This window comes from Orbicella faveolata, unplaced genomic scaffold, assembly GCF_042242905.1.
Source record: "Orbicella faveolata isolate gen_17 unplaced genomic scaffold, um_ofav_v1 contig_25, whole genome shotgun sequence".
NCBI classification, from domain to species: Eukaryota; Metazoa; Cnidaria; class Anthozoa; order Scleractinia; family Merulinidae; genus Orbicella; species Orbicella faveolata.
In genome coordinates, this window is record NW_028301553.1 from 5,632,675 (window position 1) to 5,650,850 (window position 18,176).

The 18,176-nt window shown below is 41.3% G+C and overlaps 2 protein-coding genes and 1 long non-coding RNA gene across 6 annotated transcripts in view; 1 reads left to right on the forward strand and 2 right to left on the reverse strand.

Moving 5' to 3' along the window:
* Positions 1-479: 479 nt before the first annotated feature.
* Positions 480-6,901, reverse strand: LOC110064352 (E3 ubiquitin-protein ligase TRIM45-like). The gene is made up of 2 exons (XM_020771393.2): positions 6,370-6,901; positions 480-5,069 (listed from the first exon to the last, which is right to left on the reverse strand). Exons 1-2 carry the CDS (start codon positions 6,619-6,621, stop codon positions 2,946-2,948), a joined length of 2,376 nt encoding a protein of 791 aa, XP_020627052.1. The 5' UTR covers positions 6,622-6,901; the 3' UTR covers positions 480-2,945.
* Positions 6,902-9,765: 2,864 nt separating this feature from the next.
* The window catches only part of LOC110064357 (dual specificity tyrosine-phosphorylation-regulated kinase 1A-like), a 28,063-nt gene continuing 19,652 nt past the window's right edge, over positions 9,766-18,176 (reverse strand). For all 4 annotated transcript variants that reach the window (XM_020771399.2, XM_020771400.2, XM_020771397.2 and 1 more), the window contains exons 7-9: positions 15,353-15,499; positions 14,735-14,875; positions 9,766-13,424 (exon numbers count right to left, since the gene is read on the reverse strand). In XM_020771399.2, the coding sequence (XP_020627058.1) occupies positions 12,459-13,424; positions 14,735-14,875; positions 15,353-15,499 (1,254 nt within the window). In that variant the 3' untranslated portion in view covers positions 9,766-12,458. The remainder of the gene's footprint in view (positions 13,425-14,734; positions 14,876-15,352; positions 15,500-18,176) is intronic.
* LOC149108713 (uncharacterized) lies at positions 15,896-16,698 on the forward strand. The gene is made up of 2 exons (XR_016208395.1): positions 15,896-16,124; positions 16,489-16,698. It is a non-coding gene; the product is annotated as an uncharacterized LOC149108713 (long non-coding RNA).

Sequence of the window (18,176 nt, forward strand, 5' to 3'; positions counted from 1 at the left end):
TTTCACTTCCAGTCACTCCTAAGTTCTACATTAGCTCATTGACAACTTATCAACTCTCGACATCCTTACGTTACTTTGGGAGAGGTCAGGGGACAAGACACACGAGAAATTAAGGTTAGTACTGGGAGTCACCCAAAGTTGTCCATCTTGTAAGGAGCTGTTGTTTCGCAATAGATTGAAATGACTTCTTTTAAGGGGAGGGTTAGCTCCGACAAGACTACTTCTTCAACGGATCAGCGCTCTTTAATAATCGATCTTAACTCTGCCACTGCCAATGACCAACTAACTAATGTAACTCACATGCCGGAAAACTGTCGACTAAGTATATTCTCACAATGCGGCCATGATCTTACCGTGATTGGTCAACGCGACGTTCCTAATGCGCTTATAAAGACGGGGTCTGTAATGCTTGAGAACGTGCCTCGATTTCAGGGTAAAAATTAAGTTATTATTAGACTGAAAGAATATCTCCGCACAACAACAACAACACAACAACAATCTTTATTTGTACTGTCTCAAACTATAATACTAATAGTAAAACTAAGCGAAACCGCACAATTACGTAAAACCTTGATTAGAACGTTCCGTTGTTCGTTGATGGCCGAATCTGATGTTTCCGCAGTTCCTTCGGATATATATACTACCAACATACTTTTTCTAATTAACAATCTAATTGCCTTAGTATAAATCCACTAGTCGTTCAAAACTTAATCCAAATTCTTTTCACTGACACTTCGAAAACGCAAAGTAGTGGCCGTCATTTTGGTAACAACCGCACACTGTTGAGGTAGTCAATATCTACAACAGAATAGATAGTGGGTAGTGTAGCCAATCAGAGAACGGCATTCGTGGTAGAACGCGAGTTTTAAGCAAAACTGCACAACTAAGTAAAACCTTGATTAGATCCCCATGGGGTCGGCAAACTTTCCTGGCGCCTCTTCACCAGACTCCTTCCCACCTGATCACTTTGCTCTTCGCCGCTCGCGCACGTGACTCAAAGGTGAGCCTGCTCGCAGACTAGCTACCGAAACCTTAGTTCCCGCTACAAACAAACACACTGACAAACGATAGTTAAGGGCTTAGTTAACGTTTAGTTTTTAGTTACGCGGAAATACTTACTTAGTCTTATATATAATATAGATTTGTTCCTTTTGTGCTGCTCGAAGAAAATATAGGATGAGGTTCGTCTTTGTTTTGGAGTACTGCAATGATTGGTGTCAATACTTACAATTTCGAAGTTGCTTTTGAAGTTGCTCTTAGATTAGCGGACGTGTTAAATGTTCAGTTCTAGATATTACTAAGTTAACTTTAACTCTGAAATTCTGGGCACGTTTTCAAACTTTCTTCAAACATTCCTCAAACATTCGCCCTTCTAGTTTCGGCAGTTCTTTCGGGTATATACCTTCTAACTTAAACTATGGCACAAAGTGTTTCTTTACTGCGCCTTTCAATAACATGCGGACACTAAAATTCAAAGCTCAACCGACAAAATCGTTTTTCGCTAACGCCAATCAAATGTTCGGCAGCTCCTCCCAGCTTCCGACTACTGCCGAGCGCGCGGTAATCAAATCGCTGAGCACAGTTCAGACAACGAAACAGTGCTCGGCAGAAGTCGGAACCTGGGAGGAACCACCGAACATTTGATTGGCGGTAGCGAAAAACGCATTTGTCGGTTGAGCTTTGAATTTTAGAGTCCGCATGTTATTGAAAGGCGCAGAAACTAAGACTACATTAAGTACAGCTAAAAGTATAACTTGCCAAGCTAACTTCACGGTCGAAAACATATTAAGTTATCAGAGTAATCAGAAAGGGTAACCGGCAAAAGGTGTTTACGACGAGTGAAAGAAAAGTTAATTACTTTGGCCAAGATATAGAGCGGTTTTGAATACATTGTCGTAAACCAAAACCAAAACTTATCAGCCTGGTCAGTCGCCAAAGCAATGTCAATAACTTTCGACACTCAAGTGAAAACCACTCTAATAGCAGTTTGTCAGAAAAAACGTTACCTCACCGACCAACGCAAAAAATAGATAACAATTTCTGGCACTATACAACTCAACCGTGGAGAAGTTTGGAAAAAGTTGATCCATAAATACGCGAGGGGATTAGAGTGGCAAGTTGTTTTTGTCTAGCACAATTTCCTGTGTAAAAGTTTGTCAAAACTATATGATGACTTGGTTTGTCCGTTAGACAAACGTTTCAATGGTGCATGCTAAATTAGTAACTCGATTTCCCATCACACTTTTTTCTAGCTAAAATAGTGATAAAAATACGTTATTCTCTAACAGCTACGCCAGTGTAACAGTTTTCAGTTAGGTTCCAACATTCAAGCTGCAACATTTTGGAAGGTGACCCCATTGACTCTGGATCCCTAGTAATTAACCCACCGACTTCGTTTTGGAGAGAACATGCCCCGGAAGAACCCCCTAAATCTGAAAAATCGAGCTGCGTTAGCGAACAAGGCCAGAGTGTCTATAAGCCCAAAAACCTTGCAATTAGTTCTTTGAAGTGAAATGTTCTCTGCCAAATATGAACCTATTAAGTGAATTTAGTGAACTGGCGAGTTCGCATTTAGCGACCATAGTTTCACGCGCCTTGCAGCTGCAAGATGGCAGGATTCGATGTCCCGTAGACAGAAATCTTGAAGTTTTTTTAACTTTCCACATCGACTTTTTGTTCATTTTTGGACAATGTGGAGATAATCGCAAATAAAATCTGTTTCTGGAAAGAAAAGTAGGGGTCACCGAACGTCCAAGATCGTTAAATCCAAGCAAAGCTACAGCAATGGCCATCTGCCCTGTCATTGTTCGTTTTAGTACTTAGCGCGCGTGCTCATGCATGACGCGGCGTGTGAATTTGCGTGCGCAGTAACGTCCTTAATTGGTGAAGATTGAAATCTGTTACTAGCCTAGGGAAAAAAAAAAAGCTTCAGTCATGTCGGCCTGCTACACTGACATGACTTCTGTTGTACGAAGGGACACTTCGTCACCGTTAGAACACATCACAAACATTGGATATAGCGACCCTCGGTCTCTCCCCATGTACATGGTGTCAGATCGCTTAGTAACTGGATGGTATATCGTCAGTTTCCCATTCACACAGTCCAGATATAATTCAAGAACATCATTGTTTCCAACAGGAAACGGAAAGCGCGCTGCTGTGAAATTCGTGCACAGTGAGAAATTTAGGAGATCCGGATGACCCGTAGTCCACAGCCATTGGTTTTGAATTTTAAGTACCAGAGGCTCTGCAGTAGGCTCTGATGGATTCTCTCCTGTAGATATTGCCACACCGATACTAATTCCGGCCTCGGTTGGGTTACTGTCCGATAACATTCTGACTTTCCACAAGTGCTTCCCTCCATTAAAGCCAACGGTGCCCAAAGCCGTCAACACGCATGGAATTCCAGGAGACCAAACGTCAAAGTTTTGTATGTACTGGACTCTCATGTTATCGCTAACTAAATTGAGAAAACTTTTCCAGGGTTCCCAGCCTGGCACCATGAGATTCCATCTCTCCACTTTCCATTCAAAAGGACTTCCTTGCATATGGAAGCCTTCTATTTTTATCGACAACTGATGCAAACCTTCTGCGGTTGGAGTGTAACAAAAAGAATTAGAATCGTCTCCCCTGCCCTGCACTTCAAGAGTCTTTGCTATATCAAAGTTCCTTGAAGATAGAGGGAACCGGATTTCCACCACAAAAATAGGATGGTGTGAGCGGGTTTCTTTCCCCTGCTTGCGTTCCTTGGTATTTATTGTGAATTCAACAGGCTGTCCACACAGTGTGTTGTACATTACACCCTCTTCTCCATTTCCCATGGTCAATGTAGATCCACCATATCGTGTTGACAGCGTTTCAGCAGTAAACTTAAAAGGACTGCCTTGCACTTGACAATTGCTCAACTTCACTGATAACTCAAACTGACCCTCGCGTTGAGGAGTGTAGCGAAAGGTGTACGTTCCATCTTCACAGTCCCTCACCTTCAGCCGTTCAGTAGAGGAATAGTGTTCATGGCAAATTTCTACTTCAAAATTATCTCCACCGTCTGTTCGTTTCTTTCCATTCTGCTCCTTGGCAATTATGGTGAATATGACTTGTTCTCCACAAAGGGTGTCGTACATTACGCCCTCCAATCCGGTTTCCATGGTTACGGTGGACACACCAGCAGATGTGTCCGTTTCTCTGATTGCGCCAAAGGTTTTCATAACTTTTGTCAGCTGGTTCATGTTCACATTCAATTTGACAATATCATCAGTGCATGGTTTCAGCTGCCATTTTGCTGAGTTAAACCCTTCTAACCGGCTGGACAGTTGCTTGTGCAAGTACAGCAACTCAACTTCGCTGACATTTTTCAAGGCTTTCTCCGTGAATTCCACACTTGTTTTCACACCTGCTAAGGCCGTCTCCAGTTCCTCATGCTGCATTTCCAGCGCCTTCAGCTTAAAAGTCTTGAGCTCTTCCGTCATGTGAATCAAACGCTGGCGACGAATGTTCACACTGGCTGTCAAATCATCGCAGCACTTGGTCACGTCCTGCATCGTCTGTTTTGCGTGACATTGGACGCGCGACTTCACATCTGAAACACTTTGCAGAGCCTGTTCAAGCATAGGTACCAAGGTTCTCGTTTCTGAGATGATATTCAGTAAGCTTTCTCTACCCCTTGAATATGCGTCCTTGACGAAAGTGTACTCATGTTCACGATGCTCGACAACTGTGCAGTCCCTGCATATAACTTTGTCGCATGTGACACAAAACAGCTTCATCACCTCTCCTTCATGCTCTTTACAAAGCGAAGGTTTCACCATTGCTACAGATCCCATCTTTTTCGCTTCTTCAAGAGACACCATACCATGTGAACTTGTACCACGCGCTCGCAAGTGAGCTTGCGAACAAAATTCGCATAGGAAACAGCAGCATGTGGTGCATCTGTTGACAGGGGGGTCGCCGCTATTACAGATACCACACTCAACACTCCTGCTTGCCGAGTCATCATGAAGGGCTACCACGGATAAAAAATTGTTGAGAAAAAAGTTGACTGGCAGCGACTCAATCCCTCCTTCCGGAATCTGGGTAAAAGACAAAGGAGGAAAAACATTACACTAATACCTGTATAAATAAAAAAACGAAAAGCGGAACTTCAAGTTTAACTTCAGAATTTTCTATAGCCTTCAACTTTGTAATGTTCAATTTTAAAACTTACAGTAACTATCGTATAATATAATGCTATCATTTGTTTTGTTTTTTTTTAATTTTATTACGTTTATCTTTATTTGAAGAGGGATCCTTTTTCATTCTAGAGTAAAAATAATAACTAGAAAGCGCCTTGGCCTTCTCAGCTGAAGGCTTAGTACAAGCACCTTTTATTTGTGTTTTTTCAGTTGTTTCCTTTGCAAAACTGTATAAATTTATGATCATGAAAATAAAGCAGCCAATTGCTGACCGAAATATAATTACATAATTTAGTTAATTAATTTAATAAATTTGAACATTAATTTTAATTGTTAAGTTTATCGTGTAACGTGATTTACATAATTTTTGCTGGAAAGAAAGAAAGTTTGCAGATACCTGAATATTGCACTGTACACTTGACGGTGAAAGTTTGATAAAGCATATCAGGCATTTGCGAGGGCAAAAATAAATCTCTTAAAGACTTCATTCAAAAAATGTGGTAGTGTCCTGTGAATTCTTCACAAGCATAAATTTATCAGAAGTCAAACTCAGTCTAGCTGTAGATACAAGGAGTGTATTAACTGTCGAAAGTCGGCAAATACGAAAAAAATACGTTTAATATTGCAAGAAATATTTTCTGTTACGAAAATTAAAGTCGAAGTTGCTTTGCAGACGTTGTAAAAACATTAGTGGAAACTGTTACCTGCCAACGATGTGAACGTCTGCAAATGTCGTATTGCCCCAGGGAGTTGACTGGTTTTCTTTATGACTTGAGAATATAAAAACAGTAACTAAACTTTGCATGCTTTTTCCAGTTCTAATGCCTATTTGTTTATTTGCGGAATCAACCTATAATTTGCTACATCTTTAAGTTTAGCTTATGTGCAGACGAAAAAGAAGGCGTAGAAGTCTGCGCTCAGATTATTTTAAATTTCAGATGCAAGCAATCATGACAGCAAAGATAGCCCTAATAATAAGAAAAGTGCAATATATTATTTAAGTGAACGTAAATTTATGGTGACGGAGTACTTCGCAACATTTCTCTCATCAAGTCAGCATTGGAAAATCCAAAATGCGGACGGGTTAACCTCTTCGGAGACTACTTAGAAAGACAAGGAAACTGCTTCTGCGAGATTTGTAGTGGTAATTTCAAAATTGATTTCATGCCCACCCCTGCAAGTCATGAATTTAACTCACCTCAACACTTTTCCGGCATGACGGGCAATTGATCTCCTTAATCTCTTCACTCCTTAGCGTTACTCCTCTTCTTCTTCTTCCTCTCCTTCCTCTTTCTTTTACTATCGTTTGCTTGGGTAGCAGTCCTTCCAGGCACTTCTTACAGAATGAGTGAAGACATGGCAGAAATCTCGGATCCTTGTACTGTTCTAAGCAAACCGCGCATTCCAACTCCTTTTCTACGCTGTCTGCCAAAGATGAAGCTTTGGCCATGGGGTAGTTTTAAAAGCGATTGCAAAAAGTATGAGCTTGCGGTTGGTGAGCCTGTAGAACCTCAAATTTTATAAAATGCTTAAGTACAGCTGTGATTAGATCAGAGATCCAAGTTACGAATCAGACTGCCACGTTGTATCTAGCCCCGTGGGCTGCCCCCTGAAGCTAAGTCAACAAATTTCATTGGCTCGTCGTAATCACGTGACACATGTGGAAAAATGTCAACCTTCCCCTCCCATCCAGCCTCATAGTACAGAGTTAAACCATTCTCTTAATCGAAATCAGCGGCTAAAAAAATAAACTATACATTTTACCAGGTTATGACGTTCAGAATTTAAATTTTATATTCACTCCTCAGTTGGCGTTAGCAATTATGACTTAACGTAGACGAGATACACTACTTAAGGCTTTGCTGACTTCTTAACAATAAAAATACATTTTATAGAGTTCAAATGAAGACTTAACCGCGAAAAATGAAACGTTTGAAATTCCAAAATCAATTGAAGTACGAGATACATTTATGGTACAGTAAGAGCATATAAGAACTCAATCGAACTTAGGACCTGCAGACTTCAAGATCAAGGTTGAATACGTTTTTGGGCCGGGACTGAGTAAATCAAGAGCAGCTTTCTACGGTTAGTAATGGTAATAGGACTGAGTGGAGTCCAATTCGGTCTGTTATCATAAGAGTGATAACAAAATCGGACGACCGCACAGCGGGAGTCCGATTTGTTTATCACGAGTATGATTACAGACCGAATTGGACGACACGAAGTCTTATTACCAATTAATCATAAAAATTACAATTTCCGAGAAAAGAAGAATAGCCAAGTTATGAAAGAAAGGGAACATTAGCATTAAAATACCTACAAAGGAGATGTAAACATTCTAAGGGCACAGCGCCTCCTACTGGTAAGTAGGCGCCAAAAACACAAAAGCAAGCGCGCGCACGTACGCACGCGCGTAACTACAACTTTGAATGTGATTGGTTGATTTAAACTGCAACTTTGAATGTGATTGGCTTATTGAACTGTCCGACAGTCTGTCCGATAACAAACTGTCCGATAACAACTTGGCATTAATGTACTTGGCAAGTGAATTAGTGGAAAATAGGAGTTTTTAAACCAATCTCAATCGAGGAAATTGTAATTTTTATGATTAGTAATAGTAATTGGACTGAGTGGAATACAATTCATGGAGTAATCGCGCGAGTAATTTCAAAATCGGACGAGCGCGAAGCGCGAGGCCGATTTGAAATTGCGAGCACGATTATTCCCTGAATTGTACGACACGAGGTCCAATTACTAATTAATCGTATCCATAACAAATTTCGGAATTAGAAATGTCTTTTGAGAACTTGTTTTGAGCGACAAAGTAAGTAGCCCTTTTCATGAGCTTTGAAAACTATAGAAAACATCGCGAAGGAAGTCATTAAAGCGCACGTAATTGACGTGCGAATCACGTGGGTATCCAATTACAGGTATCCAATTACAAAAAGTTCAAATTGGATACCTGTAATTGGACACCCACGTGATCGCGCGCCGATGACGTGACAAATAGGTGCGCGGAGAACCAATCACGTTCGAGAATTTTGTTATAGATACGATTAAGACGGTTACCGGGGTTTTCTTCCACAACGTACAGATTAGGACCAAAATGAGCCTGTGCAATTCAAATGTAAAGTCTGTCCTGTTGTATGGAGCTTAACACTGGAAAGTAAATAAGAAAGAGAGTAGGAAGCAAGACCACTTTACAGCAGGTATCTGAGACGGAGTGAGGCGGCCAGAGCTCATCTCAAATGAAGAACTACATAGGACGCCTAGATTTCTCTCAGTCAGTAATAAAGTGAATTAGAGGAGATGGCGGTGGATTGGCAATAAGTAAGTAAAACCTTTATTTAAGTGTCTGTGTTTAGCCTAGATAGACTAATTGGGGACACATGTTTAGATTATGAAGCCCGGTGAAGAACATAGAGAAGTACTGAGTATAGGAGAAAAGACTAGACAAGGACAAGAAGTGAGGAGCTGGGTTGGAAGAAATGGGAGGAGACCAGCGAAGTTTCTGTTCACCAGAGAGAGAGAGAGGCAAAGAATCGCTGAAGCTCTGTGTGCAAGGTAGGCATTGATAGGATAGATGATGATGATACTATATTGGAATTTTAGATCTCCTCGACCTCGCAGAAAGCAATGAAATGGGCACAAACAAAGTTAAGAAAGCCATGAGAAGTAAATGAAGGGGGCGGAAGGTCACCAAACATTAGCAGAAGAAAGAGAAAAAGAAACCTAGGTCACGAGCAGAGCCTAATTCTTCAAGTGAACATCAGAAGACCATCGCAGATTTGTGCACAACCTAAGCGGTTGCGAATAGAAGGCCTGAAAAACGCAGGCTTGAACGCGATTCGAACCCATTTTCACCCCTAATCCAAAACCTACTCCGCCCGGTTTCCCGCCAAAGAAAAAATCTTCCGTTTCTTCCCAAGCCCTTAATGCTTTAGAACTTACATCTCCTTCGTCTTGGAAACTCGTTTGAAACGATGCCAATTGTGTTGGTTTTTGCGCCCCAAAGTGTGCGTTACTGGTCTGTCAAACCTTTAATGAGTGACGACGAATCATGCAACTTTTGATAACCAATCATGTGGTTTTTTTTTGTGACATTTCACGTGTGCGCGAAGCTCCTCCCGCAAGAGATACGTCTGAAAGTCGACCCTAAAAGGTCTATCCTGATGATGTTATACGAACCGCGCTCTGAATGGTTAATTCGAAACCAACCAACCAATCGCGGACAGGTAATCCTCGCTTCCAGGATCTTTTTTCCCTGCCTGCCTTCGCCCTCCTACCCTACCCCCCCCCCCACCCCCCCGGGAGCGAGAGAGAGGGGAGGGAAGAACAGAGACCATGGGAACGAAAGTTGAACAGCTATGACGCCAGCTTAGGACTTTTTAGGTGAGATATTAGACCACTCTCTTACGATGAAAATATCGATCGCGCGATACGAAATGCTCATTACACCATTATTGGGGCGAATCTTGCCTCTAGAGCCGGCTTGAACTGGGGAACGAGACTGGATTACACCCTACTCTCTTAGAATTTGGAAAATAGGCATTCCACGAAAAGTTTGCAGAGTAAATCAGAGACACCAACAGCATTATGCTCTGGAACATTTTTTTTTTTTTTATTAAAAAAGACTTAAACGACATTTTACCAAGCCTTGTAGGACTTCAGTTAAAAATCAAAGTTTTACAATATCTTACAGCGAATTTTTCTTTCAAAATGTACATCTTTTTTAAAATTGATTTCTGACTAAAATGTAAAATCAAATAGCTTGTTGGTGTTTTGCCAGGCTAAAGCGAGGGTAAAAAGGCTGCTGTCAGCTTCTGCATACAGTGAAAGCTTTCGTGAAGCTATCGTCAGTTTAAGCTGTTGTCAAGACTTGTCACGCAATGGAGGAGCGTTGCGTGACAATCTCAAAAAATGGAACATTAGAACGCTGTTCTACCACTAAATAAAACAAGTTTTCTTCGCTAAAAACTGAGAAAAATAAATAATGACAATAAGTCCAGCGCGGTTATCTTGTTGGATCGTACAGTTGTTTCCTATCAGTAAAGAATAACGAAGTATCTGTGATATCTATATCGGGCAATCTTTGCAGACACGTTTGTTCACATTATGTCTCATTAGCGTGCGACTCTTTGAGAAGAGAAGGCATGTAACATATAAATAGACTTTACACAGTCGAAGAGCTTGAGAAACTTAACAATCGGTGAACGTTTTAGGTCTTTGGATCCTATAGAAACTGCTAAATTTGTGGGTGGCAAATACAGTTAATGAGCCCATACACTTTTTATAAAATTTTTTTTTAAGCTCAATCTGAAACTGAATCGCTTTTGCTAATGAGGCAAATCTTGTAAGCAAAGACTCCCCTATAGATCGACCAATAAACAAGAGTAAAGCAGTAAGAAAGTTTCATCCCAGAAATCTCGCTAACCTTCCATGAAGATAAGTTCTTACTAGCAATGACCAAAGAAACGACAAGTTCCCTCAGCTGAGAGGTTCTTTGCCGACGCTGATTTTCAGACTTCTGAGCAGGAGCACCAAAGACGAAGAACGTCTCAGCTAGGGAAAATTACTTATTATCAGTTCATAACTAACTTACGTAACTTTAACAACGAGCACACCTACATTACCCTTTGCAAAATTCCTCTTCGTGACAAAACTGTCACACAAGCATCAGAGCGCGCGCAAAATCAGTCACGCGAAATTTTTTCACGCACGACGTACGATGACCGCGCGAGACCTTCCCACGTGGAGTTTGCGCGACGGTTTTTCTTCCCTGGCTTGGTAAAAAACGTTACCCCATATAGACAGACTTGACTGTATATCCCAATATTTCTCCCTTACCCACTAGTAAGAACTTGTACCTCCATTCAATAAATATGTAAAACAGCTTATCTTTAACCCTCTTCTCTCATAAAGTTCAATTCTTTAACGAAATCTACAATTCGGCTTCCACGTCTTTTCATATTGCTTTTAGCGAGAGTCTGTTCCTGCATGAAGTTTCCGTGCCGTTCCCAGAGTCCAACCCAATAAATAAATTAAATATAATATAATAAAACTAAAAGTCGCCGATAAAATATTCGATTGGAGTAACGTAACTTAGAAATAAATGTGTGTTTAACTTTCTAACAAAATGTCTGGATTATATGAGTATACTACCGGATGAACTCATCGTTAGGTCGGCCACTCACTCTGAGAACTTTTACAAGAACAGACTCTCAATAACGCAACCAAATATTCTACAAACCGGCTTCAACGGTGAAACTACTTTTCGCAGTTCACGAGCATTTAAGTTGTCTGACAAGTTCTGTTACAGCAACAAAACTAATTCAAATTTTACCTACACCGTTAAGAAATGTGGTTAACTAAAAATGTTTTAAAAACTGCAAATGGGTGATGTTACGCCCAGAAAGGATAAAACCAAACATTAACGATTACTTTTCGTTCTCTGTAAGTTTGCTCAAAGAATTTCATAAATGGATGACTCATTAAATCTACGTAAACGGCATTGTCTAAAAAGTGTTAAAATTGCAGTTTGTTAAAGTACTCTATCAGACTCTTCCCAAAAAGACCAAACTAAAAACAACCAGTGTTGAAAAAACGTGAAAATACGACAACTCAAATAGGAACAGTTCTTACTTTAAACGAATAAAACGCCATAAAAACTTAAAAGCTCGGTAGAAGGGAGCGCTGGTTTAAGACGCTTTCAAGAGAACTGTAAACTCTCAATATATTAATTACTTTGCACTACTTTCCTACAGCCTAAAGTTTGGAGCCGTTAATGCACTGTCGCGGAACGCAAACAGACTGAATCGTCGCGCTCAGGATCAATACAACTTAAAAACTCTCCTCAACCGACCCATGACAATCTCCAATGGTAAACTCCTGACTTACTTCCCTGAAAGAAGTCGGAAACAAGAAATAAAAAAGTAGCGGCTACCTGTAGAAGAGCATGCGCGTGTAGCACCAGTAGCTGTGTGTCCCAGCTGGCTTTGCAAGCGCGTGCGTCTCGTTGAAACAATATAAACGACTCGATGCCACTGTTACGGTCGTTTCATAGGGGGGACTTGAAAGGGCGGGACTGCCGTTAATAACCACGTTCCCCATGTTCCGCAAGGGGCTTCTTTCACTTGACATTTCACTTCATGATGTATGGACGAAACAACATTGCCCATTCTCCTTAAAGGGAATTTTGGCTGGATGGGGCGCGGTATGGCGGAACAGGTCGGGGCCTGAAGAGTGGGCAACGGGGTTGCCCTAGGGGGTTTCGCCATTTTCTACTCGTTAATTGCTAACCACTGGACTTTGCTGTACGCATACTCCCACCATGGGAGATTCGTCCCCCGCCGAATGCTGACGCGCATAATCCCTCCGGTGTCCCATCGAAATACCCCGCGGATTAGTCATCGAATTTGGAATCGCCGTGGACGATCCCACGCAATTAATTTCGTGCTCCCCCGGATTGAGTGACAAGTTCGTTGCAGAGTAGTTCAGTTGCGTGAATGCTTCCGGGGGTAGAGAGCTCCCAACCGCTGATCCATGTGGCTCAACAGTCATTGAATTGCAAGAGGAAGACGACGAATAATTTGAAACAGTTTCTGAGCTGCAGTAAATTCCTCCACCGATACCGAAATCTCTTCCTTGACTTCGGCCCGCCTCGCCGCTGTGCAGAGAAGTGTTAATGGAAGCAGAACTATAGGCTGACGAGCCTTCACTGTGAGCTCCTGGTAACGACGAGGTCTGTTGAAGTCCTTGCGCTGCAATTCTAGAATCCGAATTATTGCAGGAAGTTCTCTCAGTAGTTCTTTTGAAATGCGATGAAATGCCCCCGCCCGCGTTGCCCCATGTCTGCGGTCCTTTGCCACTCGGACTGTCGCATTCCATAGCTGATGATGTCACCGTCGCGTGAGTGGTGGGGTCTGAGCATGCGCGCGTGCCACCGCTGGACACTGCAGTGCTGGTTGTGCTCGCAGTTCTATTTGTTGTTCCTCCCATGGCGGGAGACGAGTTAGCAGAATGCGAAGTGTTTGTGCTTTCGTCAGCAGTCTTTTTGAAGAAGCAATGTTGCAAAGCCTGATAGGGCGCTATTCGCGCCTTCGGGTCGAATTCGAGCATGCGTAAAACGAGGTCCTTGAATTTTAAGTAGTCCTGAAGTGAATGCCCGGATTCCCCTTGTCTTCGTCCTCCCGGGCCTCCTGTCTCACATCCTAAAACATCGTGGAGTTTCCGTGTTCCGGGTGGTCGATATTCCTTGAGAAAAAATAAACAAGTGTTTACTAGTAGTCATGAGAGGTCATAAGAAGTAGGTGTAACCCTGTGAAAATAAGCCTACTTCAGTCGAAAATTACAACCCTTCCCAACTTCTTCGACACAACATTCCTCCACAATTAGGCCTTCCAAACATAAGCCCTTAAGCTGCTTATCATATAATTTAATCCGATTACCAGACCTTTACGGCGGCAAAGCTTATTTGTTTCACTTATCTCCGACAGGTAAATTATATCAAAAACCTTAACAAAAAGCAAACGTGTCGTCCTTCCTAAAAATGAGCCTCTCCTTCCCCCACCCCCTTCGATTGTTCCTCGGTAGTAAGTAGGATAAGCCTGATGCCCTTACAAGCAATACCTCAAACGATTTCTAAACGTTTTTCACTATCACTGAAATCTCAGGTTGTAAGTAAGAAACCATGGAAGTAAGCATACGTTTCCGACCATGAAACATCAATTTCATGGTATGCAAAAGCCGCTCTAATGACTATTTCGGCAACCCTCCCCTTCCCCAAGGGGGCACAGTACCTTAGCGAAGTTTGCGCGCAAGTATTTAGGATAATAGCTTTGTGTCCGTATCCAGATGTCTTTAATTTCTTTGAAAAGTCATGTCAGGGAGGGCCCGCAGTATAATACGACAAGTACTGGTTAGTAAGACCAGTTCAATCAATCAGATTCAAAGACAACTGAAAATGAACGAGGGAAAGCCAGTCGAATTAGCTAGCCTCTTCTATACTGATTTTTTTAAAATTGGTTTTCTTTCTTGCAGTTGTCAGTTTGATTGGTTCTTTGGACACGGTCCAAACAGACATCAGACTTTTTTCCCCACCAGGACTAGTCAAGGGCTTTTCAAGTACAATTCAGCCTTAGTTAAGGAAATGTTTCACTCAGAATCACGCGTAAAATTTGTAGAGAGGGAGGGACACAAAATAGAGAAAAGTCAAGATCCCATCGAAGACAGTATTACGTACACTGCTAGGTAGTTCACGTAATAATCACTCAACTCCTGTGTCGTCAAATTCAACACTCCGCGGCTTAAAATGTCTTCATTGACTTACAGTTCGTAAACCCACCCCAGTTTTGTTATTCTATCCCGCAGTCGCGAAGACTCAAGGACTTGTCAACAAAATAAAAGAATTGCTGGCAAAAATTCAAAGACTTTTCAAACAGAAGACCCGCGCCTTATATTTTCAAGGACTTTTCAAAGAAAAAGCCAGTTTTCAACGACCTTTCAAGGTGTGCGCAAACCATGTCGGATCCGAAGCTTACTTACTGGAATAAGGATTTGCTTACCTTCTTGCCGTCCTTACTGCACTTACACGTGTAACTGCCATCTGGCAAGCGATCGAAAAACTTTCTGGCCTTGGGCGCACTTTCTAGCATGTGCTTCGGAGGAAGACCCAAAACCTCTACAACTTTCATCATTTGGTCAAACTAAAATACAAATAAAGCACGACTTAAACTTACAGACGTATTGATTTCATCTGAACAACTGAAAATTGTTAAGTCGGAGCGTATCCCGGTTTCTGTGGCATGAAGCGACTAGGAGTATTCCTACTCCCCCCTGGATCGAATGCCAGTCCATCGCAGGGTTACCCCCAGCATTAAATTCGCTGGTACCCATTTATACACCTTGGTGGAGAGAGGCACTGTGAGAGTAAAGTGTCTTGCCCAAGAACAGAACGCAATGTCCCCGGCCAGGGCTCGAACCCGGACCGCTCGATCCGGAGGCGAGCGCACTAACCATGAGGCCACCGCGCCTCCCAAAATTGTTACGGCAACTTTATCTTGCCGCAGAATTTGTATTTGTAACACATCCATGAGTTTCTCTAATGCGGAAGGTCTTGTTTCAAAAACTTTACTGAGTTTTTCTAATGAAAAGTTATCACAACTGATTCATCTATGCCTTACCTCATTTGCCCCGCTGAAGAGTGGTTCGCCAGTATGCATTTCGACCAAAATACATCCTAAACTCCACATGTCTATAGCAAGATCATAAGGTACTCCTAGAAGAACTTCAGGTGAGCGGTAGAAGCGACTTTGGATGTACTGGTAAATCTGCGTAGGAGGAGCGATTGTTACATTATTTTCTGCATGAAGCAAACGTGTCGGGACAGACGAGAATAACTCGCAGCTAAGCCAGCTAAGAAGCCTGTAAGAAGCTAACATTTATTTCGCACAACGACAATCACAAGAGAAGGCCATAAAATTGTACCCGCGGAAAGAGCGGGAAACGAGGCAAACAAGCAACCTCGATTCCAGGTCTTCTTTTCTTTAGCTTTGACTCTGCGCATCCGCGCGCCACAGAAAAAAAAAGCGCGAAATTCATAACACGACATTGAATTTGAAACTAGTGATTAGCTGAAAATATCCACTGCGTTTCAGACTGCGTCGACAAATTAAACAAGAAATTGTGTTCATAACTTCAGCATATTAGAAATTCGCGAGCTCAAAGAATTTATAAATTAAACCAGGCGGTGTTGGACACGTTTCACGTGACAGTATTCGACCAATCATATGTCGTCTCAGCCGAAGCAATGGCGGACACATTTTTCGTTGCGAATGGAGAGTAGGTTGTCGTTTCTCGGCCGATTTCTGCACTCATCATGAGAATCAAACGTAACTTTTCTAGGAGCTTCTAGTGTAATATCTAGACCAGTTATATGCCAAGCCTCAAGTGCAGGTAAGCAATTTTTGTATCAGAACTAGTCAATGGAAATCATGCTGTGTTGAAAACGTTTGTTTACCACACGTGCTTGACATGGATATTCTTTTGGTCGTTTGCAGGATAACAGGGATCAGTATTGTGAATTTTTTTTGTGTGAAACTTTAGTTCGAGAGTTGAACTTTAAGAAAAGTCCGGCGGGCCCAGGCGGGCCCCGCCGTTTTAACGGTCAAAATCGGACTTGAAGTTGGGGCATTTTCCTTGATTTGTCATATGTTCGCGGTATTTCGCGGGAGTGATTGTGTGGCTCGGCTTGTTCCCTTTACATCTAAATGGTTTCTTGTTATGTTTCTTTTTTTTTTTTTTTTTTTTTTTTTGGTAGTGCGTATGTCATCCGTTTGTTTGGCCGATGTTCAAGAGTTTTGGATCCTGCTTATCTCTTACAGAAATTTACTACTCTTGGATCGGATGTTTTTGTTCAGTCATCTATGGCTGATTATTTTTGATCTCCCACTTCTTTATGCTTGTTTTCCTTTGAATGTTGGTAGTAGTGGGAGACTATACATCAATAAAATTAATAACAAGTGTTTCATGTGTATAGTTACGCATAATTGTCATCCCACCTGGAGAAGAACGAGCCAATGTGTTTGAAGCACATGCTGAATTACCCGCTGGTATTTTAAAAGACTATGGGCTTGGAATTAACTTTGCTATATTTCCCAAGAACTAAATTTATCCACTTACACTGAAGTGATCTAACAAGGAAAGCTACAGCATGCTGCTGTTTAGGATATCAAATTTAGAATGGAATAGACCAAAACAGAATACATAATAACATAAAGCAAGTGAATACTTAGAAAGCTGCATGGCAATCCCAAGTTTTAAGAGCTACTGCAAGTGTTCAATATAGTGCATCTGCTTGTATTTTAAAATGTTGTTACAATTTAGTTATCTCAGTCAAAACATCTCACTATAGATGATCTAGGATACAGCTACATGCTAGATTATTCTGAATTCAGTTGGTCACAGTCGTTACGAGTCAACAGGAGGAAGTGCTGTGGAGACTGTTTTTGGCAAAATATTTAACAACCAATGTAGGAAATGTTAATATCGGTACATGATCACTGTGTTGTTGACCACAGGACTTGCTGTAAATAATAAATTTTAAACTGATAGATATTTCAAATAACCTGCATAGCACTGTTCTGGGTAAGAAGCTCCCTTTAGTTTACACAAGTTACATTGAACCTTAAACTTCAGCAGAGTTGTGATATGAGGACATGCAATGAAGGCACAGGACCATGAGCAATTCAGTCATTGCTAATTGACTGTGCCTATCATTCACAGTCTTCCAGTTTACTAATTTGTAAGTGAACTTAATGTTGGCTGCTGTTTCCAGAATATGGTTTTCGTGGTATTTTGCTGGTTTTTTGTTGTGCTTGTCAGTACCTTGCAAATATTCAGTTTAAAAAGCATACTTTGGAATTGAATTATTATTTGCAAGTAAATGTAAGTCAGTTTTTTTTTTCACATCTCCCATCTGCAATCTTAGCTGCAACCACTTTAAATAGCATGAGGTATATTATTTGTCTAAAGCATTCATTTCATGTAACTCAACCAAGCTTTCTTTCCATTGAGCCTGATTTCCCTTTGACATGGCCTCACATGTACTGAGAACCCAGGAATGGACACTTGGAGCAGATACAAGTTACATCCAACACCTAAGCACTAGGCGAAGAGAAATCTCAAACTCTCATCAGTTTGAACATGGATATTGACAGTGGCAATGTCTGAGGCAAAGTCATTTGGAGACCTTTTACTTTAAACACATTCAAGGAACTAGTTGAACAAGACCAAAATTGTGTTATCCCATTGTCTACAAAATAGATCCACACAGTACATAGTTAATCTTGGATTTGTAAGTTGAACAAGAATTTGCTGAAGTGTGATCTGGTGCAGGGGACGAATACAATTATTTTTTACCACTTACATTAAAGCAAAACATACCCTACTTCTCCCATTAAGCTTCTAGTTTTTTAATTCCATTTATTGCAAATCATTTTTGTTATT